The following is a 26594-nucleotide window of genomic DNA, read 5'->3' as shown; positions in this document are numbered from 1 at the left end:
GCGCAGACCCCGATCAGAGCCCCATCCTGGGTAGCAGGGTCACCCCTGCACCCCTTCCTGCCAGGTCCCCGCACCCCGGGTTTCCCTACCCCAGCAGCCCTCTCTGGCTGCCCACTGCTCCTTCAGCACCCACCGATGGGGCCCAGAGGGGTTAGCCACCGCTCCTCCACCCTCCTCCGCAGGGGTGTCCCCCACAGTCCTGCAGCCCGCCTCTCCCCGCTGCTCTTGGGGCTGAGCATGTGTGCACAGAGGTGGAGGGTAGCCCTTCAGGGGACCCCCATAGCCAGCCTGCTGCCGAGTGTATCTGTTTAATAGAAGGTTCCAGCACCTGCTGTGCAGAATCGTCCTCAGGAGCCAGGGAGCCGTCCAGACCCCCGCTGGCTCCGGACATGACCTTGTGCTTTGGGGTGGACTCATGGGGCCCCCATGTGGGACTAGTGCCCCTGCCCAGAGTCAGTCTATGGGTCCCTGTGCCAGGGCCTCCAGGCCTCCCTTTGCTGCTCCCCGCCAGTTCTGGTGCCCCTCCCGAGTCCCCAGGACCGACAGGGGCCCCCAGGCAGAGAAGGGTGACCTCAAGCTTTTGGGCTCGGCCAGAACCTCGGGGACGTGCCATCCCAGGGGCCCGGCCAGGCAGAGCCCTCAGTCTGCAGCAGGCCTGGTCACGAGTTGCGGTACGTTGTGCCGACGAGGGGGGTCGAGATTGGTAAAAACTGGTTACAAATGGCACCACAGCCTGCAGAGTCCCTGTCGGGGCTGGGTGCTCAGCCGGCTCAGAGCTGAGTCTCGTCGTGCGTCTCGGGGTGAGAGGACTCCAGCTTGTGGTGGCAGCTGCTTTTCGGGCTCTGGGAGCTGCTGGCCACGTGGGCCAGGGGGTCGCAGCGGATGAGGTACCTGCGGAAGCACCAAGACCCTGAGTGCCACCTCCCCCTGGAAGCCCTGAGCAGGCGCTGGGACGAGGGGCTTACACGATGTCGTTGGGCTCCAGCCTGGTGTCAGGCGGGGGGTTGATGAGGACGTAGGAGAGCGTGTTCTGCTGGTCGTTCATCTCATCTGCAGGGGAGACGCCCAGGGGGCACCACTCAGTCGGCCCCACCGCAGGGACTCCCGAGGCAGCAGCAGCCGCGGACAGGGGCATGGAGCCCACCTGCCACGTGCCCCGCGGCCCTGGCCTCTGCTCTCTCCTTTGCTCCCCACACCTCCCGGCACTCGGGGCTCAGTGCCCCCTTGTGAGGGGCCTGTGGCTCCCCGCTGGCAGAGCCTCCTGGAGACAACTGCAGTGCCTGTGGCCTTGCGGGCCAAGCACAAAGACCCGAGTTCCCCACGGCGAGATGGATGGCCTGCCTCAGTTTACCGCCTGCTGCAAGCTCAGCACCTCCTGACCGAGAGAGCGCCCCAGAGGCCCAAGCACCTTCTGCCCAGCGAGGTCCAGAGAAAGGAAAAGCCTCAGGGGCCAGGAGGGCGGGGCCCAGTGTCAGTCAGGAGGGCCTCTGCCCCCGGGAGGGTCCTGCAGTGCTTCCAGGGGTGGGGGTGCAGGCTGCGGTATGTGGCTACAGTGGGGTGCGAGAGCTGGGGTGGGGGCACTGGGGTGTGCGGGGGTTGGGGTGCAGGGGCTGGGGAGCGGTTCAGACCTGGGCCGTCTGCCACCATGCCCAGAGGGGGCACTGTTGGAGCGTTGGTGACAGGGACGGGCCTGGTCACCGGACATGCTGGGCAGAGGGCCCGAGGCGGGTCAGCTATGAGGCTGGCCTCACGCCCCCAGGATGCACAGGCAGCCAGCAAGGAAATGACAGTGTCCCTCTGCCCTGTGGCCACCCCGCCTCTTGCCTGGTCACACCCCACCCTGCACCCCACTTTGGGCCGTGCAGAAGCGCCAGGCTGCTCCCGGAATCATGTCCCGGGGGTCTGTCGTCTTGGTGCAGCTGGGGGGCACCCAGGAGACCCACCGCAGTCTGGCTGAGGGGGTGCCTCCCCCGACCCCGCCTGTCTGCTGCCTATGTCCAGGCGTCTGGACTGCCATGTGGGGGTGCAGCGGGGGCCGGACCCTGTGGGGTGCAGGGAGGTGCAGCCGCTCCCCAGACTGATGCATGGGCTGCACGGGCACGCCCAGCTGGAGGTGCCCGTGTCCTCTGAGGGGCTGGAAAGGGGGTCCCGTCCCTCACTGCCCTACGGTGCCGGCCCTGCCAGCACGCGCTGGGCCGAGCCCTGGTTGCTCTGACCTGCCAGGCTGCCGGGCAGGGGCTACTGGGCGTCGTCTTGGCAGAACTGGGGTCACACAAGCTCTATGCAAATGAGGATGGGGGTGTGCCCCTGGCCTGGGGGTCACCGAGGCGGGGCAGGGCAGCCCCCAACCTGGGGGGCCTCCTGGGGACATCCACTGGATGTTTCCCACGCTGAGCGGCGGGCAGGCAGCCCGTGCCCAGGGCGACAGTGGAGCGACTCCAGGCAAACAGACGTGAGTGCCCACCAGGGGCGCCCACCACGGCTGGGTCTGTCTTGCAAAAGGCCCCCTGGTCTGCTCCTGCCTGGACACCTGCCCGCCAGCGAGGGGGGCACGCCCCGTGCGTGCGGCAGCCAAATTACCTTGCAAATATCCCAGGTTTACCCGATTCATGACATCACTGGCTGTTAAATTTGCTACATCCTCTACAGAACACACAGGAAAAGGGACAGACAGACAGAGAGAGAGAGAGATCAGCGAGGCGGGCGGCAGCCAAGGGTGGCAGTGGCGCGGGGACGGTCCGCCATGCTGGCCAGGGGTGTCACCCTGCTGCCTGCAGCCCTCCGGGGGCAGCAGCTCCTACTGGGCGGTGCCCTGGCAGCACCACACTAGGCACTGCCCGGCGAGCCGCAGGAGGCGAGGCAGAGACAGGCTGGGCGCTGAGCCCCGCCCCCAGGGACAGGAGGAGGGGGCTGCGGGGGCGTCCCCGAGACGCGGAAATCAGGGGCGCTGCAGACAGGGACGACGCGGCCTCCCACGGGCAGGCCGGCCCTGGACACCTCCCTAGACTCCTGCACGCTGGCCAGGGCGAGGGCTGGGGGCCTGCGGCGGAGCCCCTGCTGGCGCTGACCCCCCACGGCCCGCCCGCCCCGCCCCCTCGCCCGCCCCTCACCGTAGCCCGTGGTGGGCAGCCCCAGGTGCTTCATGCGGTTCCTGACCAGCTCGGACAGCTCCTGCCGCTCCGACCGCCGGCACAGGCTGAGGCGCTGCTGGCTCCACGCGGCCGCGGCGGCCTGGGCGGCGGGCTTGGCGCTCTTGCGGCTCAGCCGCCGCGCCCACTGCAGGCTCCTGCGGCGCGGGGGCTCGGGCTCCGCGGGCCCCTTCTCCTCGCGCGTGTCCTCGCACTCCTCCATGTTCACGGAGACCTGGGGGCGCGGGCCGGTCTGCGCGCGGCCGGGCGCCCCCACCGCCCCGCGCCGCGCCGGGGCCCCTCCCCGGCCAGGGCTGGGGCGGGGGCGAGGCTGGTTTCCCGCAGAGGCGGCCTGGGGGCGCTCACCTGGGCTCTGAGGTCGGGGGGCTGCAAAGGGAGCAGGAAGCGGCCGGTGGGTGCGCGCCCCCGCCCGCCCCCGCCCCCGCCCCGCGCCGGCCGGGGAGGCACCTCGAAGACGTGGCACTCGGTGCGGTAGATGCCGATGGGCACCTCGGCGCTGGACGAGCAGAGCTTCTGGAAGAGGCGCCCGTAGGTGCGGATCCACAGGTCGGCCTCGGTGATCTTCATCTGCGGCGCGCGGAGCCTGAGCGGGCGGCGCCCCCGGACCCCCTACCCGCGTCCCCGCACCCCGGAGCCCAGCGCCCGCCCCGCGCCGCGCCGCGCCCCGACTCACAGCGCAGAGGTAGCCAGAGCCGGGCGTGGTGTCCAGGCCCAGGAGCAGCCTGGTGATGGGGATCATGTAGTCCTTCACGAAGGACTGCGGACGGAGGCCAGCTCAGCCGCGCCGCGGGCGGCCACCTCCGGGCGCGGGGGTGCGTGCGCGGTGGGGGGTCGCACGTGCAGGGCGCGCGTGGGCGTGGGGCGCGCGCGGGGGGTGCGTGCGCGGTGGGGGGTCGCACGTGCGGGGTGCGCGTGGGCGTGGGGCGCGCGCGGGGGGTGCGTGCGCGGTGGGGGGTCGCACGTGCGGGGTGCGCGTGGGCGCACGCGGGGTGCGTGCGCGGGGGTGCGCACGTGCGGGGTGTGCATGGGCGTGGGGCGCACGCGGGGTGCGTGCGTGGGGGGCGCGCACGTGCGGGGTGTTCGTGGGCGTGGGGCGGGCGCGGGGGTGCGGGCGCGGGGGGTTCGCACGTGCGGGACGCGCGTGAGCGTGGGGCGCGCGCGGGCTGCGTGAGCGAGGGTGCGCACGTGCGGGGCGCGCGCGGGGGTGCGGGCGTGGTGGGGGGTCGCACGCGCGCGCGGGCTGCGTGCGCGGTGGGTGCGCACGTGCGGGGCGCGCGCGGGGGTGCGGGCGTGGTGGGGGGTCGCACGTGCGGGGTGCGCGTGGGCTGCGTGCGCGGCGGTGCGCACGTGCGGGGCGCGTGCGGGAGCGGCCGCCCGGAGCCGCCCGCAGAGCAGGGGGCTACCTGGTACAGCAGCGTGTCCAACATGCTGATGCTGAAGACGCGTCCGGCCGCGAAGGGCAGGCGGAACATGAAGGCCAGGTTGGAGCCGTTCTCGCGCTCCCGCTGCAGAACACGGGTTCAGGCCGCGCTCCCCGCAGGGCCGGCTGTGCCCCGCACTTGGTGCCGGGGCCCTGGGCCAAGCTCAGAGCGCGCGCCGGTGATGCTTCAGACACGCAGCCCACAAGCCTGGCCCCACAGCCCAGCGCTGTCCAGCGGACGCCCCAGGGGCCGGCTGTTCAGTGAGGGATTCCCGCGCTCAGGGCGGGCCTGGCGGCCTGGCTGGGGCTCCAGTCTCCCCAGGTCCTGCGGTGTGTCCAGTCCCACCCAGGGTCAAGCCGACCCCATGACCTGCCAGCTGGCCACTGTGAGCTGGGCATGCAGGTCAGGGGTCAGCCACCCTCGGTCACCGCCTCTGACCACAGCGGGCCGCAGGCTGTCACTGCTTCCCGGAGGCCTGGAGTCCTGTCCCTGGCAGCCCCCCATGGTGACCTCAGACAGGTCCTGTCCCTCGTGGCCTCCTGTGGCCTGTCCAGTGCCCACCCCGGGCCCAGGAGGACGTGTCTGCTCCTGGAGAGGCCCCTAGCCCCCAGGCCAGCGGCACAGGGGGACCCTCACCTTTTCCAGTTTGGAAAGTGCCAGGGAGTAGCTGTCCTTGGCGCGGAACTGCATGAAACGCATGTTGGACGGGTGCGTGAGCTCCGTGGTGATGCTGAGGCTGGGGAACAGCCTGCGGGGCAGCGGGGCGTCGGCGGGGGTGGGCGCGGGGGTCCCGCCTCCGCCGCCCACTGCCCGCCGGCCTCACCGGAACATGGTCTGAACGTTGACGATGGTCTTGGCGTCGGCCATGTAGTCCTCCTCGGCGCTCATGGTGCTCTCCTTGTCCACCACCACCAGGTTGTCAGCGTAGATGATGCCGCACTGCAGGAGACTGTCCAGGCTGCGGAGGCGGGGCGGGGCTGGGCGGGACTGTCCGGGCTGTTGGGGCGGGGCGGGGCGGGGCCCTGGGTGGGGCGCCAGGGGCTCTCTTTGGACCGGCCCTCCCTGCGGGTGGGGGCTCCTTACTTGTCCACGGAGCCCTCCATGTAGTAGACCATGGGGAAGCAGCAGATGGCCTCCAGGAAGTGGTGGTCAGGCCTGGGAAGAGCAGGTCCTGGGGGGCCGCCTGTTGGGCCTTCGCTGCCCCCCACCTGTTCTCGATGGCACCCAGGGAAACTGAGGCCCCAGGCAGAAGGCCAAGGCTGAACCCTGGACCCGCGGCCAGGCTGTGGAGGCGAATGGCCCACTCCCCGTGGCTCACAGTTATGGGAACCGGGAGGGGCTGAGAAGCCATGAAGGACCAAAGGGCGCTGTTGAGACCCAGGATGAGGAGGGGCTCGGGCTCGGGTGCTACGGGTGTGGAACAAGCTCCCCGAGGGCTTGGAAGGCCCCTTTGAGGGGCCCCTCCCACAGGCCGGCCCGGCAGGGGAACCCACTTGTTGTCCAGCAGCAGCACGATGGGGTTGAGCTCCCGGCGGGAGCGGTAGTAGGCCCGCAGTGGCACGATGAAGTTGTACAGCCCGTTGCCCGCGGTCTCGGCAGACACGATGATCAGTTTGTTCTTGAAGCCGTAGGCCTTGGCGTCCTCAGAGCTGTTGTGTTTGCAGCCCTGCAGGAGGGGCCCGGCCAGATAGGGGCAGGAGGAGGGGCTGGGGGCTACATCTGCACCCCACCCTGCTTCCCCACCTGCTCCACCAGCAGAGATGCGTAAGGGGCTGTGAGGACACCGTGTGCAGACTGTGACGTGTGCACACGCAGGCCAGTGCATGCACAGGTGCGCACACACAGGTGTGTGTACGTTCAGCAAGGCCGCGCGCAGGTGTGTACTGCAGGTGTGTGGACACGTGGGTGTGCGCACAGGCTGACACACAGGTGTGTGCTGCAGGTGTCTGTACACTCAGGCTTGGCACAGGCTGACACACAGGTGTGTACTGCAGGTGTGTGGACACGCAGGTGTGTGTGTGCAGTGCTCCAGGTAGGGGCCCATCTTTCCTGCAGGCAGACACCAGGTCTGTTGTGGGTAACGCGGGGCTGGTGCGGGTGAGTGCTGGCGGGATGGGCCAGCTCCCTGGCATCTGCAGGCGGGGGCAGCCCGACAGGGCCCAGGAGCTGCCTGGCGAGCAGAGCAGGCCAGGCGGAGCCGTGAGGACAGAGCTGAGCGGGGCGTGGGGGAGCCACCAGTGCAGGGGCAAACCATGACACTTGTCAGCTTACAAAGCGGCTCCTCACTGCAAAGAATGGTGACCACGGAAAGACCGAGCCCAGTCCCGTGGCCACTGTCAGATGCAGGAGGGACACACAGGCTGTGCCTCTGAGGACACAGGTCGTCTCAGGGCATCCCGGAGAACTCAGGGGAGAACAGGCGGCCAATGCTTGGGGCTGTGCTGAGAATACTCCAGGTCAGGAGACGGCAGGAGGCAGGAGAGAGGGTGAGGGCCAGCTGCATGCGAAAGCTGGCCAGGAGGGAGGCTGAGTGCCACCAGGCACCAGCACACACCACCACCGGCGTGTGCCTGCGTGTGCAATGCCCGGGAGAGTGGCCTGGCCACCCCAGAGCTGCCCAGCACATGTAGCCCCACAGTAACATCTGAAAAATGGAAAAGGGGGAAAAACCCTCTTCTGATTTAAAAAATTGAAAAACGGAAAGGAGAAAAAGAAGAGAAAGGAAGGAAGAAGGAACAGGCAAGGGAAGGTGCCTTCAAACAAGGATGGGCTGCCCAGGGCCCCGCACTCACCTTGTCCAGCCGCAGGCAGCAGAAGGGCGCTCTCACGGGCAGCAGGTGGCACAGGGTGGGGGAGCTGCCGATGTAGGGGGAGTTGGGGGGGTAGCCCTTGACGTACCTGGAGGAGACAGACCCTCAGCAGGCGCCCCTGGCCTACCTCAGGCATGGGGGCAGCAGGACAGTCCTTCCCTGCCCACATGGGGGCGGGGGGCGGGGGGGCCCATGGCTCCCCCAAAGCTCGGGGTCCCCGTGGCCAGCCCCAGACACCCTGGGGTGCGGTGCTGTGGGTTGGCGTCCAGGCCGAAATCCCACACCACGAGCGAGGACACATGCATGGACACCCCAACGCCAACAATGAACAGCACAGGCGGACAGAAGGGGGCACGCGTGCAGATGCCCCCACATGGACAAGGCCCGGGCCCCGGGTGGACACTGCTGGGGCCCCCTGCAGGTGGCTTTAAGGCAGGCCCAAGTGCAGCAGGTTGTGGGTCGGGGGAGGCTGGGCGGGGACCAGGCGTAGAGGGCCCCTCCCCGCGTCCGGCACTGCCCACTCACTCCACCGCAGAGAGGGCCTCGTCCTCAGATGGCACCGTCTCGTCGTCTGACTGGTCGCTCAGCAGGTCACAGGGCAGCAGGGCTGAGCTGTCCGCGAGCTCCAGGACAGGTGCGATGCTGGGCCTCCGGCTGCCCGCGCCATTCTCTGTGGGCAGCGCCAGCTTCGGGCCTCCACCGCTCGACGCCGGCTGGCACTCGGCGCTCTGCAGGTCCATGGCCACAGTCCCTGGGCAGAGCAGAGAGCCGGGCTGGCAGCCCCTCCCTGGGCAGGCCCTCCCCCTGCAGGGTGGACGGCCCAGGAGGCGGCTCACTCACCCATGGACGCGATGACACTGTGCACCGGCAGCCGGGCGGAGCCATCCCAGGGCCCCGCCGCACGCCGCTTCTCCTCCTGCTTGAAGATGAAAGCCGAGTTCTCCTCCTTGGTGATGTTGATGTAGAAGCAGGTGTCCGAGGCGGCCAGCGTGTGCCGCGGGCCCGGGTTCAGCAGGATGCTCTTGTTCTCCTCCCGCCTCAGCCCCAGGAGGCACACGCCGTACCTGCGGGCACAGGCACTCTCCAGAGCTCTGCCACCTGGTCCCCGGGTGGGGCCCCTCGGACCCTGAGGTGTCTGAGGTCAGTGCCCCTGGGACTCCGGAAGCAGAGGCCACACTGAGGGTCTCATGGCCTTGGACACAGACCCAGGACCCGGAGGGGACATGTCCCTGCCATGCTGGCTGCCCAGTCACCTGTGTTCCAGCCCAGGCTCTAGTTCAGTATCCCCAAGGCCCCTCCCCAGCAGGTCCCCAGCACCCCCACTACCAACCCGGCATCCCCGCCCCCACATCCCAGACACCAGAACTTCCTGGCCTGCGTGCCCCACATCCCCACACCTTTATGCCCTGCCCCGCACTGCCTGTCCTGCACGATGCCCTGCCCAGGCCCTCACACCCCGCCCCTAACTCTCATGCCCCGCCCCTAACCTACATGCCCCGCCTCCAACTCTTATGCCCCACCCCAAACCCACATGCCACACCCCCAGCTCTCATGCCCCGCCCCTAACCCACACGCCCCGCCCCTAGCCCATGCCCCGCCCCCGCGCCTGCGCACTTCTTGTGGGCGTGGAAGGCGGCGTAGGTGAAGCTCTTGCCCTGGTACTCGCGGAAGAACTTGCTGTCGCCCATGCGCACGTGGTAGACCTCGTTGCCCGAGCAGCGGCCATACATGCGCTGCCACTGCTCTGGGGACTCCTGCCCTTCCCTGCGGACAGGCGGCGGGTGGTCACGGGCGGGCCGAGCCTCAGGAGACCCGGTGTCCGTGGGGCCAGCTGGTCACGAGGACCCGGGGCGCAAGGCCGGCTCGCAGCCCCCCTGCACCCGCCCCGGCCGGGGCGCCCCGCAGGACTCACTGGCCGCGGGACGTGTGCACGAGCAGCGTGATGAGCGTGGACGTGGCCGGGCAGATGCAGTTGAGGGCCAGCATGGCGTACTTGCACTCCTCCTCACACACCACGTGGTCTGCGGGGCCGGGCGCTGAAGCCTGGGGCCGCGCCCTGCCCGCACCGCTGCCCCCCGGGCCGGGCCGGGCCGCCTGTCCCAGGGCCCCGCGTCGGATGCGCCCGCAGAGCCGGGGGTTGCCCATCGCTGGCGCCCGGGGCCGGCAGGGCTGGCATCGCCGGGCCGGCCGGATGGGGTTCCTGCCCCCGCACGCAGACCCCCACCCCCACCTACCTGCGAACTTGACATGAAACTTGTTCTCAGGCTTGAGGATCTGGACGTACAGGGGGCAGTTGGGGGCAAAGTCCTTCACGGCCCAGGCACGCAGGATGGTCTGGTGGTCCTGGGGGAGGGAGGTCAGCGTCAGGCGGGGGGCGGGGGCCAGGCAGTAGGGGGAGCAGCGCCTCGCTGCGGCCTCGCTCACCGCGGCTGTGCGGTCCACCTCGTTGCGGCTGCTGAGGATGAAGCAGGCCTCCCCGTTGTCCATCCTGCAGGGGGACCCCGTATGGATGTGCGAGGTCCTGTACCCCCTGGACCTCGCACAGGGCTGGGGTGCAGCTGGGGCTGGGGGTCCCCAGGCTTCAGCCCCTCTTCTGCAACCCCAAAGCCCCAGTAGGGTCGCAGAGGCCCCGCCCAGGTGGAGTGGGGGGCTGGACTTCCTCCCTGTGGCCTGGAGCCCAGTGTTCTGAGGGGTCAGGTGGGGGCCGCAGACCCACTTCACCTCCAAGTGTGAGTAGGAGGCGCTCTCGGCCAGGCACAGGCACAAGCCAGAAACCAGAAAGTTCCTTGCAGCGTCTTCACCCCAGCCCGGCCACCAGCTGGCCTTGCCTAGCATCCTCAGCTGGCTCCTCAGAGCCTCTGGCCAGTGCGGACCTGGGACCTGGAGCGGCCGCCCAGGCCCAGCTCAGGCCAGCACCCACTCACTTGGCGCGCATGAGGTCCTGGTCCTTGAGCGCCGAGCCCTGGAGGTAGATGACGCGCTGGGACCACAGCGGGATCTGCAGCACCCTGCGGACCTGCACGTCCATCTCCGTGGGGCACAGGATGACCACATAGTAGTCCTGGGGGCGCGAGGGGAGCCGCATGGGCGCTGCCTCTTGCTCACGGCCCCTGGACCCGCCCCCAGCAGCCCCCGCGCCCCACTCCGCACACCTGGAGCCGCGGGTGCGCGTAGAACTCGTTGAGGAAGTCCATGAGCAGGTCTATCTTGAGTGAGCTCACGCACAGCACCACGTGCTTCTCCGTCTGCGCCCGGTGGCGGCTGTAGTTTCCCCCTGACTTCTGCCGCTCCATCCACAGGTACACAAGCTCCTCAAACTGCAGGGGCCAGAGCGGGTGGGGGGCTGCAAGGGCCCAAGACAGGGCGGGGACAGGCACTGGCAGCACCGCAGGGCTCTGGGTCCCCCCATTCCTGAGATCCCTGGGTCCCCGACCCCCAGACCCGCTCACCCTGCAGGGATGTGATAGTGGCCAGCGGGGATGGGGTAATGTCACCACTGGGTGGACCCACCTCTGCGTGTGAGAGGGGGTCCAGCCTCTGCTCCCTGCCTGCTGACCCTGGAGGCCCCTGCTGCTCCCTGGCGGGGCTCTGCACCGACGGCACCCCAGGGGAACGCGGCCTTGCCTCAGCTGTCCCCAGGAGCTCCTGAGCACAGCCCCCAAGACCCCGTGTGCCAGCTACCACCGCTGGGGATGCATGTCCAGGGGAACCAGTGACCCTAAGAGCCAACACCCAGACCTCCAAGTGTCGCCCGGTAGGAGGTGTCTTTGCAGATGTAGTGAGGTGGAAGCTCAGGCGGGGCAGGGCGCCCTAATCCTGGGATGGTCGTGAAGGGCTGGCGCAGACCCTGAGCACCAGGAGGAAACAGAGTTTGCCGCACCCCAAGTTCAGGCCCAGGTCTCCGAGGGAGGCTGGTTTCTCTGCGCCTTCTGGCGTGGCCCCAGCCCCCGCCTTGAGGTAAGCTCCCACCTCCGGGGGAACTGAACCGGAGGCCTGGAGGGCCTGGGAGAAGTGGGCTGCGGGACCGTCCCTCAGCCTTCAGGCTCGTTCCCTCCTCTGTCAGCCAGCCCCTCCGTGGTGGGACAGGGGCAGCCGCCAGGTGGCCACAGGAGGAAGGTTCCCTTGTGAACGGTCATGTCCTCATGGGGTGGGGGCACATTCAACCAGGGGGCACGACACCCCTTTGTCTGGCCGGTCCCTGGGCCCCGAAGGTGCACGTGAGCTTGGAAGAACAGAATGACGGGCGAGGGTAGCAGGTTTCACCTCACACACGCACATGTGCACATGTCGGTTCTAACTTGGAATAACTATGTTGGAAACTTATAATTCTGTCGTCAAAATGTGGCTTCAAATATAATGCAACACATCATCAGACATAAAACTTTGCACATGTCAGAAAGGTCACAAACAGTGTGAGACATAAGGGTATAAAGTGCCGCGTGACCTGAACTGCTCAGCCAAGGGGGTGCTGGGGGGTCGTGGGGCCCCATTGCAGGAAAGGGGCAGGGAGGAAGGGGAGCCAGGCTGGCAGGGGGCTGCCCCCTGTGTGTCCCTGACGTGGGCCCCTCCGCCCAGGGTGCTGTGACGCGGCCAGGGAGAACCGGGGGTGTCTGGCCACTCCTCCCCTCCTGCCCCAGCCAGGAGGCCCGTCCGCCCCAGCCCACCTGCAGCGGGAGCGCCACCAGGGCCACACAGATCATGACGACCACCAGCAGCTGGGAGGGCCAGATCTTGGGGGTGACGTCGCCGTAGCCCACAGTGGAGAAGGTGACGATGCAGAAGTAGAAGGAGGTGAGCAGTGACAGGTTCTCGCCGGCTCGCTCCAGGTGCTGGATCCCGCAAGTCCTGGGAGGCCCAGTCACCCCCAGTCACCCGCGGGACCCCCTGCTGGAGGCGCTGCCGGGCAGCGGGGCCTGGGGGCTGGCATGGCTCCCCCTCCCCGGCCCTGCCCAGACCCAGACTGGGAGGTGCTGCCCCCAGGGCCTAGGGTGGGCAGACCGACAGATGGACATGGGTCTGGGGAGAGCTGGGCCACCCAGGAACTCCTGCCCCAGCAGCCCACCCTGCTCTGAGGCTGAGGGGGTGAAGCTGGGGCCCTGCTCCCCCCCACACTCACCCCGTGAAGACCAGGCACAGCAGGGTGCAGAAGAGGATGAGCACCTGGTTGAACATGGCCGACTGCGTGCGCAGGATGGCGCGGTGGAAGTCGTTCTAGGGACGGGCGCGTGAGCCGGGCGTGAGCCGCTGCTGCCAGCAGGGGCCTGGGCCCTTGGTGTCTGGGGCCCTGCGGGCTGCCACTCGGCCAGATGCCCGTCAGGCATCAGCAGAACAGCCCTGGCCCAGCGGGCGCCGGGTTTGGTGGCCCTGGGTCACTCGGGGCTGGCTTGGGGGCCTGGGTTTGTGTCGGGGGCCGCTGGGGACCCCTGCCTGGCCTGCACGCGGGGGCTCTGTGCTCCCATTAGCCACGTGACACTAGCCAGTGTGGACCCTCCTCGTGGGCCTGGCCCCCACCCACCCCGCCCGCCCCGCCCGCCCCTTACAATCATGTTCTCCAGGGCATGCTTGGCCAGCCAGCAGTTGAGGAACACGGGGATGAACAGGTTCCGCAGCGGCGGCCAGAATATCTGCGGGGAGACGCGGGTGAGGTGGCCGGGCTGGGGCTGCCCCCGCCCCCCGCGAGGCTGGCGGCCACCCACTGTGCAGATGAAGGGCAGCGTGGTGATCATCTCCAGGACGAAGGACACGCGGAATATCTGCTCCCAGATGTTGCCCTGGGGGCAAAGAGGCTTCAGCACAGGTGGGCTGGGGCGGCCCGCGCCCCCACCCCCACCCCCGCCCCGCCCCTCACCTTGTAACTGAGGTAAATGAGGAGCATGGTCTCCAGGAAGCTGATCACGGCCACGATGACCTGGAGGGTGAGGGGCATCTCCGGGTGGTGCCAGGGTGGCTGGGCACAGGCCACCACCCAGACCAGGCCCCACTCACCTGGACAGCCCACAGGGCCACCTTCCTCTCCACCCACAGGATGGGTGCCCTGAGCACAGAGGGAGTCAGGCAGCAGCAGGGCGCCCCCCGGGACATCTGCCCTGTCCTGGGAGGGCCTGCGGGTGCTGGGGACTGAGGCACCCAGGGGTGGGGGACCTGCAGGTGTGTCCAAGCTCGAACAGGCCTGTCAGTCAGGGTCACTGCCCGCTGCCTCAGTGGCGCCCTCTGTCCTGCCTTGGAACGTGAGTTGCAGAAGCAGCAGACTCACAGGGACCCCTGCTTCCCCATGCCCCGAACTCTGAGCCCCAGGGGAGTGTCCACAGCGTGGGGGCTGGGTCCAGCTGCTGACCTCACTTACCCCTGAGGACCTGGGCTGCTGCACCCTGCGGGCTGGCCTGGCCTGACCAGTACACTGTAGAACACAGCCCCAAGGCCAGCCAGGAGGAAGGGAAGGGGGGGCAGGGCCTTCAGGCTGGAGGGCGGGGCCTCTGGGGAAGGGGCAGGGCTCTGGGGAGGGGCGGGGCCATCAGACAGCTGGGCAGGGCCTCTGGGGAAGGGGTGGGCTTAGCGTGGTATGGGCGGGGCCGCTGGGGAAGGGGTGGGCTTAGCGTGGTATGGGCGGGCCTCTGGGGAAGGGGTGGGCTTAGCGTGGTGTGGGCGGGGGCTCTGGGAAGGGGTGGGCTTAGCGTGGTGTGGGCGGGGGCTCTGGGAAGGGGTGGGCTTAGCGTGGTGTGGGCGGGGGCTCTGGGAAGGGGCAGGCTCACCAGTTGATGTCAGACGATGACTCGTTGAAGGTGTAATTCTGCTTCGGGCAGCCCCAGCTGTGGAAAGAGAGCTGGCCAGGCTTAGGTCCCAAGGAGTCTTCCCAGAGCACCTTCGAACCCGTGGCCAGTCTGAACACTGAAGTGATAAGGCAGTTTCACCCCTGCAGGCCCCAGGACAGGGCTGGTTGCATTCACACGGGAGGGCTGGGGCGGGCCGGGGCATGGCCAAGGTAGACCGGGGACAGCTGGGCCGGGTGACGTGTGGGAGCCAGGCAGGGCATACTCCGGGCTGACTCCAGGGGTGCGCCCCCAACCGCCCCCCTCAGCTCCATGCTCACATAGCCCTGGGCTCTCCCACCCCACTTCCTCCAGACAGTTCCTGCCCTCCCCGCCACCATCCACCTCCAGCCACCGCCCGTCCCCATCCTCCCCATTTCCCAGCCCGCCGGCCCTCTGCCCAGGCCCTGTCCACCCGGCCTCCATTCCTCCAGACCTCCCTCTGAACACCCTCTCTGTGCCGGGGTCTGTGACGAGGACACACACCCCGTAACCCCACTAGACTCCCGAGTGGGAGAGCCCAGGAAGGGGGCTGAGAATCACCAACCACATGGTGCATCAGCCGCACCCATCCTGGAGGTGTGCACTCAGGTGAGTCGGGAGCAGGGGGGGATGCCAAAGGGCTGTGAACAGGCCTGCGAGGAGTCCAGTGGCCGGGCTGGGCCCCAGGGCCAAGCTGACTGGGGGGGGGGGGGGGAACAGGCAGGCCTCCCACTGGCACACGGCCCTCAGGTGGCACCAGGGCACAGGTGAGGACAGCACAGAAGGAGCAGGAGTGGGCGCTTAGGGGCTGTGGCCGTCCCCTGCAGACACTGGACATGAGGGGAGACAATGCATGCTGGAAGTAAGAGGACCCGCAGTGATGGGTGCCCGGAACTCAGAACCAGAAGAGCAGCTAAGGGATCCCCAGAAAGAACGGAAGAGGGGGCTGGAGCCCTTGCAGAGCACCAGCTCCAATCCCCCTCACCTCGTGAAAAGGTCAGGAGCTCGTGCCACGCAGGGACCAGGTCCTGTCGCAGGCCCTGCATGGTTCTTGGCACTGCCAGGTACGCCCTGGGCCAGGGCACTTGCTGACCCCATGCCACACCGAGTGGAGCTGCACTGATGGCCGGACCACTCGGCCAAGTGTCACCAGAGGGGCCTGCCCGCCCGGCCTGGAGCGCCCCTTGGAAGCCCCTTCGCACACAAGAGGAGAAGCAGGGCAGTGGGGGAGGGCGGGGCAAAGGGCAGGGCATCCTCCCCCGGAGATCTTCCTGGCCATCTTGCCCGGGCACCTACACGCACACCCAGGGCCCAGCCCGCGGGCGCCCACGCACACCCACCATCCGATGCCCTGGGCCGGGTCCTCCAGCAGGACGCGGACGATGTAGAGCAGACACGTGAGCAGCTTCAGCGAGAAGTTGAAGAGCCGGATTCTCAGGCCTGCGGGAAGGGCAGCAGGCTCCTGCTGGCACCCCCAGGCGGGTTCCCTCACTCGTCCCCGCCCCTGCCTGCCCCCCGCCCCCAGCCCCACTCACTGGATCTCTGGTTCTTGATGAAGAACAGCTTCAGCCGCTCCTTGAATGTGTTCTCGTTGACGTAAAACTCTACTTGGACCCTACGGGGCAGGGTGGGACATGGGGCCAGCGAGCCCAGGGGCAGCAGGGCAGCGGGCACTGCGAGGGACCCCGCCTGAGCTGGCCCTGGCGTCCCCGTTGCCTGCTCAGCACCGGCACCCTGAGCACACACCATCTCTCCTCTCCAGAACCTTCTAGAAGCCAATGGTGGGTCACCGGGTGGCTGTGAGGGCTGTGCCCTGGAGCCCTCCAGGTCAGCGGTTCCCCCCCAAGCTGCCCATCAGTCCAGGCACCCATCCCGCAGGGTCCTAGAACAGGCACGGAGCTCAGCAGAAGACACCCAGTGCGTCCCAAGGTGCACACAGCGGGGCAGACCTGGGTCTGGATACCTCCTGTGGGCCCTTTGCCTGGGAGGGTTTCTGCCCACCGCGGCCCCCACAGGCGTGGCATCTCGCTATGGGTCTCAAGGCCCCATGACGAGACGGGCACAGGTACATCCCACACTCCCCACTGCCTCAGAACACCCCACTACACCCAGTGCGCCCCACTAGACCACCGTGCCAGCAACCCCTAGGCCTCATAAACCACTGCACCCACTGCACCACGTCACCCGTCACCCCTGCACCCTGACACCCCTGTGCCCTGACACCCCTGCGCCCTGACACCCCTGCGCCCTGTCACTCCTGCACCCCGACACCCCTGTGCCCTGACACCCCTGCGCCCTGACACCCCTGCGCCCTGACACCCCTACACCCTGTCACCTCTGCACCCTGTCACTCCGGCACCCCGACACCCCGTCAACCCTGCATCCCGACACCCCTACACCATCACCTCTGTGCCCTGTCACCCACACACCCTGTCACTCCTGAGCCCTGACACCCCTGCACCCCGACACCCCTGCGCCCGGTCACCCCCATGCCCCGTCACCCCTGCACCCCAACACCCTATCACCCCTGCACCCCGACACCCCTGTGCTCTGACACCCCTGTGCCCTGACACCCCGTCACCCCTGCACCCCGACACCCCTGTGCCCTGACACCCCGTCACCCCTGCACCCCGACACCCCTGTGCCCTGACACCCCTGCGCCCTGTCACCCCGTCACCCCTGCACCCCGACACCCCTGTGCCCTGACACCCCTGCGCCCTGTCACCCCATGCCCCGTCACCCCTGCGTCCCAACATCCCTGCACGCCCCCATCACCGCTGTACCCCAGACCCCCCTGCACAGATCCTTCCTGAGCCCAGTCCTGTGCAGGTTTGTTCCGGGGTCTCTGGGGCAGAAGGCCCCTGGGCAGGCTGGTGGATCAGGGCACTCTGGAGGGGCCAGGTCCTCACAGCACCTGCTCCTGTCCCCCTCCCCTCTGCCCTCGCCCTGCCACCCCCTCACTGGCTCCATGTGCCCCAGGAGACTTTCCAACCCCAGCTCCCGCCTGCTCCCAAGGCCCCTCCCCGGCTGCCACTGCCTTGGCCCAAGGCCCTCCCACCTGCTCCCCGACACTGAGTCGAGTTCCTGCTTAGCCACCTGCTACAACACACCTCCAGCTGCACCCATATGGCCCCTGCGACCCCCCTGGGCCCACCCCACCCAAGACCAGGCACAGAGCGGCAGACCCCTGCCTCCACCCCGCTTCCTGTTCCGAGATGAGAACCCAGAATCGTGCCAGCACCAGGCCCCACGGTCGGGCCTGGAGTCCAGTCCTGCTCTGTTCACACGCCCCATCCTCTCAGCCCCAAGTCACCCTCAGGGGGCCGAGCCTGGGTGGCACCGGCACAGGGAAGGCATGGGCTCACACTTCCACAACCTGCGGGCACCACCGCACTCCCGCTGGCCGCCAGCACATTCCGGCTATGTGCTTCCCTCCTGGAGTTTCACTGTCCTGGGCAACTCTGGGCGGGAGCAGAGCCCACCCTCGGGTGTGCCCGGCGGCAGAGCTGCAGCTCTGGGTCCAGGACCTGAGCATGGTGAGAGGTGGGCACGTGCAGCGCCACACCCACTGCAGGTCCCCAAGAAAGACGTCCCAGAGACAGACAGTGGTGCCTGGCCCTGGGGGTGCCCTGTGCTCTGGCTGGGGGCTCCTGGTCCCGGACACGGAGGAACCGGCCCACAGGAAGGCTCTTGGCCTGAAGCTCACGGGAGGGAGTCGAGGGGGGTGCAGGGAAAGGAGGGAGGAGAGACTGGGGGTGACACAGGCGTGTCCCTGTGTGTTCTCCCTGCACCTGCTCCTGTGCTCACCTGTGCATTCCTGCACTCACCCCTGCACTCACCTTGCATCCCTGCACTCACCCCGCATCCCTGCACTCACCCCTGCATCCTGTACTCACTATCATCCTTGCATTCCTACACTCACCCTGCATCCATGCATTCACCCCCACACAACACCCCTGCACCTAGCCCTGTGATCACCCCTTATACCCATGCACTCATCCCTGAATCCTGACACTCAACCCTGCTGTCACCCCTGTACTCCTGCACCATCCTGCTTCCCTGAATAGATTCCCACACAACACCCCTGCCCCTGATCCTGCCTTCACCTTTGCATCCCCACACTCACCACTGCATCCCTGCACTAATTCCTGCATCCCTGCACTCACCATCACCCTTGCATCACCCCTACACAACACCCCTACACCTGCCCCTGTGCTCACCCCACCACCTTTGCACTCACCCCTGTACCTGGCCATCTGCTCACCCCTGCACCCCTGTAATCATCCCAGAGTCCCTGAATCACCCCTGTTGTCACCTCCGTGTTCCTGCACTCACCCCGCATCCCTGCATCCCTGCACTCACCTCTGCCTCTGTCCCACTAGCAGATGGTGTGGTGGAGTTCAGGCGTCCTGTGAGGCCTACTGCCAGGCACCTTAGGGGCCCAAGCAGACCGGTTCTCCAGCATGCACTGGTGGCCTCGTGGGGGCCCCAGAGGAGGCCAAAACTGCACAGGCCAAGCCCGGCCCGTCCTGGCCACTTGGATGCTCAGCTGGGGGCCAGGATGGAGCCACAGTGACCCACCCTGTCCGAGGGCTATGGCCAGAACCTGGCCAGACACGGAGACTGCCCCGAGCCCAGGGCTCCGTGCCCCTATGGCCCATCCCCGGTGAGAGGGCTCAAGAGCGGCTGGGACAGGCTCGCCTGCTGTGTCCCTGCTCTGGCTGGACCTGCAGAGCCCCCGCACGCCAGCAGGGGCGCTGTCCAGTGGGCAGGTGGAGGCCCACGGCCAGCTCCTCCTGCAGAAGTCAGGCCACTGGGGCCCAGACCAAAACAGGCCGGGACAGGCTGGGCAGGACAAACCAGGATGGGCCGGGGACAGGCCAGGGAGGCAAACAGGACACCAGGACAGGCTGGGGAACAAAGCAGGACAGGCCGGGACACTGGGGCATAAACAGGACAGCTCGGGCAGGCCAGGGACAGGTGGGCATAGAGGCCACCGTTGACTGGCCAGGGGAGCAGTGGGCCCCCTGGGCCTCGTCCCCCGGGCAGAGCAGGGTGTGTGTGAGTGGGGTGCCTCTCGGCTGCTCCAAGCAGGGACCCCCGCAGAGTCCCAGGCTGCCTCCCCGTGGTTGTGAGGTCTGGGGGACGTGAGTCCTGCTCGGCCCCCCGCGGACACCCCACTTACTGAGGCTGGGAGGAGTCCAAGCTGGAATCTTCCACCTGAGGCCTGGGGACACGGAGTGATGGTCAACAGGAGGACGGATGGACAGGCGGGCAGACAGACGAACAGACGGATGGAGGAGGGCCCAGGCTCCAGGCCAGGTGTGAGCAGACGCACGGGCGGCCTTGCGGCCTGGAGAGGCCGGTGCCCGTATCCCCTGACCCACGGGGCCCCACACAGCCTGAGAAGGAGCCAAGGGCCCAGGGAGAAGCATGCACCCCAGCGACAAGCACCCCAGCCAAGCAGCAGGAGGAGGAGACTGCCCTCCAGGGCCTCAGGGAGTGGGAGACAGCCTGACCAGAAATCCGGCCCCTCCTCGGCTGTGTGACCCTCGGGCCCCCCTGCTCGGGCTGGCTCCTGGGGTGATGTGGCACTAAACAGCCCGAGGGTCGATTCGGTGGGTGCGACACAGGAGCGGGCAGACAGAACCTAAGGGCCACAGGGCAGTTCCCAGTGGCAGCAGCTCCATCCCGTGGGGCCCTGGGCAGGGGAGCCTGGGGTCCAGCCGGGAGCGAAGGCCCAAGGGGGCCCCGTGCAGGAGGGCCGAGGCAGGAGGTGGGAGCCCGGTGTGTGTAAGACGGCTCTGGCCCTCAGGACCCCGGCTCGCAGATGCCCCCTGCGCCCGCCATGCGGGGCCCTGGGGCTGAGCACACGGGGCTCGGGCAGCCGGCCTCTGTCCTGCTGCGCTCCATGGAGGGGCCCCACCCCACAGTGCTCCTGACCCGCCCCCACACACCCCCACGAGGCGCCCCTTGGGTTGCCCTCCATGGGAGTGGGCAGGGAACGCTGTGGGGGGCTTCGGCCAGAGTCCTGCGTGCTGCAGTCTGTCTGGAAGGCCGTGAAGGGACACTGTCGCCACTTGGCTGCAGCACCGGGCCGCCCAGGGCCCGGGGCTGTGCTCCACGGGGGCAGCCCCGCGAGGCCCCTGCCTGCTGCTCTCCTGAAGGGTGTGGGTGTCTCAGCGCCAGAGAGACACGCTCGACAGACACCCCACTCCCCCTGCGCCTGGACCACCTCCTCCAGGGTGTCCTCCTTCCCCTCACACCCCACTCTCGCTGGCCGGAAGCACCTCCCCTGGCACCTGCGTGCCCCCTCCAGTTGGCAAGGCTGCCCAGCACTGCCCCAGGAGGAAGATCCTGATGGGCAAAAGCCCTGAGTTGGCGGCGCCCAATCCTGGCCGTGAGTGCTCTCTCCCTTCCTCTGGCAGAGCTTTCCGGAGTCCGCTGGGAGAGGAGCCGGGCGGGGCCCTGGGGGGTCTGGGCAGTGTCCGTGGGAGGGGCCGGGACTGGCCCCCCGAAGCAGCATCCCATGTGCGGGGAGACGGCCTGCTGGGGTGTGGGGGCAGGACACAGCTCTGCACCACTGCCCCCGGAGTCCAGGAAGAGGCTGCCCATGCGTCGGGGCCCTGCCCAGGGCTGCCCATTAGCTGCTGGGGCCACGAGGGCTGTAAGAGGCACTTACCACGGCCCGGCCGGGCCAGCGGGGCCAGGATGAGCAGGAAATGGGTGTGAGGCGGGGAGTGGCCGGGAGGGGGAGGGTGGCGAGGCCCCCTGCCCTGCCATCTGCAGGTGTGGGGGCTGCCAAGACTAGCGTGGTCGCGCCCCTCCCAGACCTTCAGGTGCCCAGTGCCCGACGTCCACTCCCGGGGCCCCTCCAGGACGGCCGGGTGCCTCACCTCCACCTGCCCATGCAGCACCGGGTCTGTGCCACAGCGCCTGCCCACGCAGGGCACTGCCCACGCAGGGCAGCTCTCACCCCGGCCCCCGCACAGCCTCAGCGCCCTCCCCACGAAACGGTGCGGGGGCGCCAGGGGTGCCCGACCGACCGACCGCAGACGCCTCCCTCGGCCCCACGGGACCAGACCCCCGGGGCCCCCTCCCAGGGCCGTCCGGCTCCCCCGCCTGTCCGCTCCGTGGGACTGTCCCCTCCCGGTCTGGGCCCTTCCCGGGGGCGGCCCCCTCCCCGGGCCGGCCCCTCCCTGGCAGCCCGCTCCCCGGCAGCCCCCTCCATGGTCTGGCCCCCTCCCCGGGCCGGCCCCCTCCCCGGCCTGGCCCCCTCCCCTCCCCGGGCGGCCCCCTCCCCGGGCCAGACCCCTCCCCGGGCCGACCCTCCCCGGCGGCCCCCTCCCCTCCCCGGCGGCCCTCGCGGGGCGCAGGCGGCGAGCAGGCGCGGGAGCCGAGCGCGTGCGGGCGCAGCGGCGGTGCCAGCCCCCCGCCCCTACCTCTGGCCCACGTCGCTGCCCACGGAGCCCCCGCCGCGGGCCGGCAGCAGCGGGCTGAGCCCGTGCGGCTCGTCGGGGGCCGCGGCGCCGGCCGGGGCGCCCCCCGGGCCCGCCTTGCCCTCGGACGGCGAGCGCTGCAGCTTGGCCCGCGCCATCCTGCGGGAGCGCGGCGGGGGCGGCGGGCGCTACCATCTCGGCGCGGGGACCCCGCGCGCGCAGTGGAACGGCCGAGGGGGCGGCGCCGCCCGCGGGCTGCCCCCGGGCCCTCCCCGCGCCCCGCCGGGCGGCCCAGGTGAGCGCCGGGCGGGCCTGTGCGTCCGCGCGCGGAGTCTCGCCCCGCGGTGTGCATGTATGTGTGCGTTTCCTGCGCAGACGCATGTGTGTGCACACGTGTGTGTGTGTGTGGGTCCGTCCACCTGCCTAGAGCAGCTGCTGGGAGCCTGGCAGTCTCGCCAGCGCCAGAACCCGGGACAGGGGCTCTGCTGAGGGTGCTCCTCTGTCTGGGGACCAGGGCGGGTACCGCGAGGGCGCGAGGTCCTGGGGTCAGCGCGGGGACACCGCATCCCGCCAGACAGTGGCCGGTATGCTGAATCTGCCTCCCGTCATTAACATGTGCAAAGGGAGGAGGGAGGGGGTGGGGAGACTGAGGTGAGAAAGAGGGGGAGGGAGGGAGAGAGGGAGGGAGAGATAGGGAGGGAGAGAGGGAGGGAGGGAGGGAGGGAGGGGGACAGAGGGAGACAAGGAGAGAGAGGGAGGGAGTGAGAGAGGGAGAAGGAGGGAGAGGAAGAGAGATAGAGAGAGGGAGAGAGGGAGAGAGCAAGAGGGAGAGAGAGAGGGAAGGAGAGAGAGGGAGGGAGAGGGTAGGAAGAGAGAGGGAGGGAGAGGGGGAGAGAGGGAGGAAGAGACAGGGAGGGGGAGAGGAGGGAGGGGGAGAGGGAGGAGAGGGAGGGAGAGAGGGAGGGGGGAAGGAGAGAGGGAGGGAGAGGGAGAGGTGGGAGGGAGAGAGAGGGAGAGGGAGGGAGGGAGAGAGAGGGAGGAGAGAGGGAGAGGGAGGGAGAGAGGGAGGTGGGAGGGAGAGAGAGGGAGAGGGAGGGAGGGGGAGAGAGGGAGGGAGAGAGAGAGGAAGGGGGAGGGAGAGAGAGAGGGAGGGGGAGGGAGAGGTGGGAGGGAGAGAGAGGGAGAGGGAGGGAGGGGGAGATGGGGAGGGAGAGGGAGAGGTGGGAGGGAGAGAGAGGGAGAGGGAGGGAGAGAGAGGGAGAGGGAGGGAGGGGGAGATGGGGAGAGGGAGAGGTGGGAGGGAGAGAGAGGGAGGGAGAGAGAGAGGAAGAGGGAGGGAGAGGGAGGGGGAGGGAGAGGTGGGAGGGAGAGAGAGGGAGAGGGAGGGAGGGGGAGAGAGAGGGAGGGAGGGGGAGATGGGGAGGGAGAGGGAGAGGTGGGAGGGAGAGAGAGGGAGAGGGAGGGAGAGAGAGGGAGAGGGAGGGAGGGGGAGATGGGAGAGGGAGAGGTGGGAGGGAGAGAGAGAGGGAGGGAGAGAGAGAGGAAGGGGGAGGGAGAGGGAGAGGGAGAGGGTGGGAGAGGGAGGGGGAGGGAGAGGAGGGAGGGCTGCGTCTTCAGGAGGTGAACGAAACGGACCAGCTTGCAGCAGCTGGAGTCAGAGAGAAAGACCAGGTCGCCAGGGAGAAGCGGGCGCTGCTCCTGACCCCGGACAGCCGCGGGGAGACTGGGCTCTGGCGCAGGCCGGGAGCAGCCGCCCGCGGTCCACCCCACCGTCTCCTCAGGAACTAACACCGTTCCTTGAGCTCCACCCAAGGCGGGAGGCGCCTTCCGGCGGCCACTCTGCCAGACCGCACAGCCCTGACGCTGGGACCACCGAGCCACCGGCTCCCTCAGACTCGCCCGTGGGCCTGCGCGGGTCGGGCAGTGGCCGTTCCTGGAGTGCGCCATCCGTCCAGCAGACCAAACGGTGTGACACGCCGCACGACCGAGCGCCGGGAAACCCGTCCCCGCTGCCTCGGCGGCGGAACAGCACGGGCCAAGCCCGGCAGCTGCTCGGCAGGGTAAGGAACTACTCGCCGGCGAGATTCGGGCTCCAAGCACGGCGTACCTCAGTACCTCAGCCCCGGTGTCCTCTGAGGCCACTGCGGGTGGCCCCAATAAAAAGTCGAACAGAAGAAAGTACCTCAGTGGAGCCTGAGTAGGCGGCGCCACACGGCGGGGAGGCCACAGGTGGTGGTTCCTCTGCCTCAGGAGGCCGGGGCGCCTCCGTCACCACATCCAGTCAGCCCAAGAGAGCGAGCGGGACTCGGCTCCCACCTGGCCTGAGAGTCTGTATGCAGAGGCGCCCACAGCAGAGCGTCAAAAAGTGAGTGGCTGGGGGAGGCAGCCACAAGCGACACTGGTCAGCGCGTCCCGCCCTCCCCCAGCCGGACTCCGCCTCCGCCTGCATGGCCCCGCCCACTCCACTGGCCCCGCCCTCCCCCAGCCGGAACCCGCCCCCTCCCGCCGCCCCGCCCTCCTCCAGCCTGGCCCCTCCTCCTCCAGTCCGGCCCCGCCCTCCTCCAGCCGCCCCGCCTCTGCCAGCGTGTCCCACCCTCCTCCAGAGTGTCTCACTCTCTAGCCCAGCCCTCCAGTGTGTCCCACCCTCCTCCAGTGTCCCACCCTCTTCCAGCGTGTCCCACCCTCCTCCAGAGTGTCTCACTCTCTGGCCCCGCCCTCCAGCTTGTTCCCACCCTCCTCCAGCGTGTCCCCGCCCTCCTCCAGCGTATTCCACCCTCCCCAGTGTGTCCCCACCCTCCTCCAGCGTGTCCCACCCTCCTCCAGCAGCCCCGCCCTCCTCCGGCGTTTCCTGCGCCCTCCCCTACTCCTGAGGCCAGCAGCTCACAAACAGCCCTCTGCCCTGGCCGGAGCGCCTGGGCACAGTCTGTCTGATTTTTGGGTTTGGGGCTACTCCTGGCTCTGCACTCAGAGATCACTCCTGGCAGGGGCTAGGGGGCCCTATGGGATGCCGGGGATCAAACCCCGGTCGGCCACGTTCAAGGCTAACGCCCTCCCTGCTGTCCTGGTCATGGTCCATAGGGAGCTTGTAGCACCCCCAACCCAGCGTCTCCCACCTCCTGGTACCCTGGGGCTGGTTTCAGAGCCCCCTACCGGTCTCCCCTGTACCGCCCCCTACCCCGGCTGCACGCCCAGTGGACTCACTCGGCCAACGCGGCCACAGAACTCAGAAAACACCTGAGTGAGGGTTGCCCTAGTGTCCATGTTGCTCAACGGGCAAGGGCACAGAGGTAACCTCACCACACACAACGCAGCGGGGACCGATACCACATGCTAGGCCGTCACAGTCTCTACGTGTGTCCCCAAGCCCCCGCCGCTGAGACACAAACCAGGCCCCACAGCAGGTCTGAGAGTGGGGGCACAGGGAGGGGTCTGCAGCTCGCGGGCCTGTCAGCCAAGGGGCTCCAGGGGCAAGGTAGGGGTCCTGTCCAGCCCAGCCCTGAGCCAGACAGCCCCATAAACGCAGGTGATCGGGGGCAGAGTGGACTGTGTGGCCCTGTGTGTGGGACCGGACACCCGCCTCTGCGCTGGACCCCAGAGACCTGCAGGCAGAGCGTGGAGGCAAACCCACGACAGACCTGTGAGGCGGGCCTACGGGCAGCGTCTGTGCCCGCCTCGGGGGCCTGCAGACTGGGCAGGGAGCGGGGAGCAGCCTGGCGGGGGGGACCCGGTGCTGTGTCCTGGAGCTTTCCCACCAAGAGAAAGGGGCGGCAGGTGCCAGAGGAGGCCAGGGCAGCCTGGCAGAGGGGCGGGGCAGGCCCCCTACCCTGCAGCGTGAGGGTCCAACCTCCCTAAGCGGGTCCCACCCCTACCCCCATGGACATCTCAGGAGCCCTCTGGAGACACGGGCAGCCCTGGTGCACTGCCGGAACTGCAGGGCAGAGGGGAGCGGGGCTGGGGACGGTTGTCTGCCATGCACCTGATGCCCAGGACAGGCGTGGGCACCCGGCCTTGTGGCCTATGGCTCATGTTCCTCTGCTGTGCCCAGTGGCAGCGGACATGCAGGGGCCAGACTCATCCACTGGAGCCCTTGCCCTGCCCGGCCGCCTGTCTTCAGCTTCAGGGCAGGGCCAGACACCCCGTCCCATCCCTGGAGGCAGGGAGCTGCTGCAGACTGGGCGCAGGGTCCCACCTCCGGGTCACCCCCCTCTGCTCTCTGCAGCCCCAGACCTAGTTTACTGGGGAACAGTGGAGGTGAACAGATACTGGGGTGCAGCGCAGCCCCCTCTGCGTGTAAGCTCTCCAGGGACCAGGTGGAGGACGGGGCCATGGCCGGGCCCCACCATTGTCCCTCGGCCCTGCGGAGACGGCCACTCCCAGCTCCCAGGCTGAGAGGAAAAGCCTCCTATCCGGCCTTTCTCAGTGTTTCCCTTCGCTGGGGCCTGCCATGCCCCAGCCCTGCCGGCCCTGAGCCCCCACATGCCCCCCTACTCTCCTGAGGGAGGGAAGGGCCAGAGCCCCTGAGTGAGCCTCTTAGCCTCCACACCTGTGCCCACGGAGTGGGCAGGACTCTGGGTGGCCAGAGAAAGGACCAGCACCCTGGGCGCCAGGCCAGCCATCTTCCTGCCATCTCCTCCTTCTTGGAGGAGGCGTCACCTCCAGGATGGCCTCCTGGCAGCTCCTGCAGTGGTTGATCCCTGGGACCCCTCCTCCCACGGGTGCTGGTGGGGTCCAGACAGAGCCACTCCCCAGGAGATGGGGCCATCCCAGGCACCCTCGCAAAGGACGCCTGCAGTCTGGGTGGGGCCAGGTCTGTTTGCTGCTCCCACCAGGGACACCCCGGCTTGCAGGGTGGTCTGTGCCGTCGAGACCCCAACAGTCTCCTGGCTCCTTCCTGGCACAGTCCGGTCACGGTCCCACGTCCTGGTGACAGAGGATGTAGAGAGCATCCTGGGGCTGACCGGCTGACCTCCTCCAACACTGGCCCCCA

The 26594-nt window shown here is 68.6% G+C and overlaps 1 protein-coding gene across 4 annotated transcripts in view; it reads right to left on the bottom strand.

Moving 5' to 3' along the window:
* Positions 1-294: 294 nt before the first annotated feature.
* Positions 295-26594, bottom strand: part of KCNT1 (potassium sodium-activated channel subfamily T member 1) — a 29069-nt gene continuing 2769 nt past the window's right edge. The window contains exons 1-32 of one of the 4 annotated variants that reach the window (XM_055124084.1): positions 21611-21780; positions 19354-19395; positions 15704-15783; positions 15509-15608; positions 14130-14186; positions 13366-13414; positions 13229-13288; positions 13077-13151; positions 12921-13004; positions 12497-12591; positions 12045-12225; positions 10533-10697; positions 10305-10441; positions 9805-9868; positions 9615-9723; positions 9293-9401; positions 8995-9144; positions 8221-8444; positions 7906-8131; positions 7363-7468; positions 6064-6236; positions 5654-5725; positions 5394-5528; positions 5207-5318; positions 4553-4654; positions 3823-3906; positions 3597-3716; positions 3495-3515; positions 3111-3363; positions 2581-2643; positions 966-1050; positions 295-891 (exon numbers count right to left, since the gene is read on the bottom strand). In XM_055124084.1, coding sequence (XP_054980059.1) covers positions 771-891; positions 966-1050; positions 2581-2643; positions 3111-3363; positions 3495-3515; positions 3597-3716; positions 3823-3906; positions 4553-4654; positions 5207-5318; positions 5394-5528; positions 5654-5725; positions 6064-6236; positions 7363-7468; positions 7906-8131; positions 8221-8444; positions 8995-9144; positions 9293-9401; positions 9615-9723; positions 9805-9868; positions 10305-10441; positions 10533-10697; positions 12045-12225; positions 12497-12591; positions 12921-13004; positions 13077-13151; positions 13229-13288; positions 13366-13414; positions 14130-14186; positions 15509-15608; positions 15704-15783; positions 19354-19395; positions 21611-21765 — 3609 coding nt within the window. In that variant the 5' untranslated portion in view covers positions 21766-21780 and the 3' untranslated portion in view covers positions 295-770. Of the gene's footprint in view, positions 892-965; positions 1051-2580; positions 2644-3110; positions 3364-3494; positions 3516-3596; positions 3717-3822; positions 3907-4552; positions 4655-5206; positions 5319-5393; positions 5529-5653; positions 5726-6063; positions 6237-7362; positions 7469-7905; positions 8132-8220; positions 8445-8994; positions 9145-9292; positions 9402-9614; positions 9724-9804; positions 9869-10304; positions 10442-10532; positions 10698-12044; positions 12226-12496; positions 12592-12920; positions 13005-13076; positions 13152-13228; positions 13289-13365; positions 13415-14129; positions 14187-15508; positions 15609-15703; positions 15784-19353; positions 19396-21610; positions 21781-26594 lie in introns of those variants that run through there. The other 3 variants (XM_055124086.1, XM_055124083.1, XM_055124087.1) reach the window with 3 other exon arrangements.

The sequence above is a fragment of the Sorex araneus genome, chromosome 1 (assembly GCF_027595985.1).
Source record: "Sorex araneus isolate mSorAra2 chromosome 1, mSorAra2.pri, whole genome shotgun sequence".
Lineage (NCBI taxonomy): Eukaryota > Metazoa > Chordata > Mammalia > Eulipotyphla > Soricidae > Sorex > Sorex araneus.
Note: the sequence above shows the minus strand (reverse complement) of the source record. Positions and strands in the feature narration are given on the sequence as shown.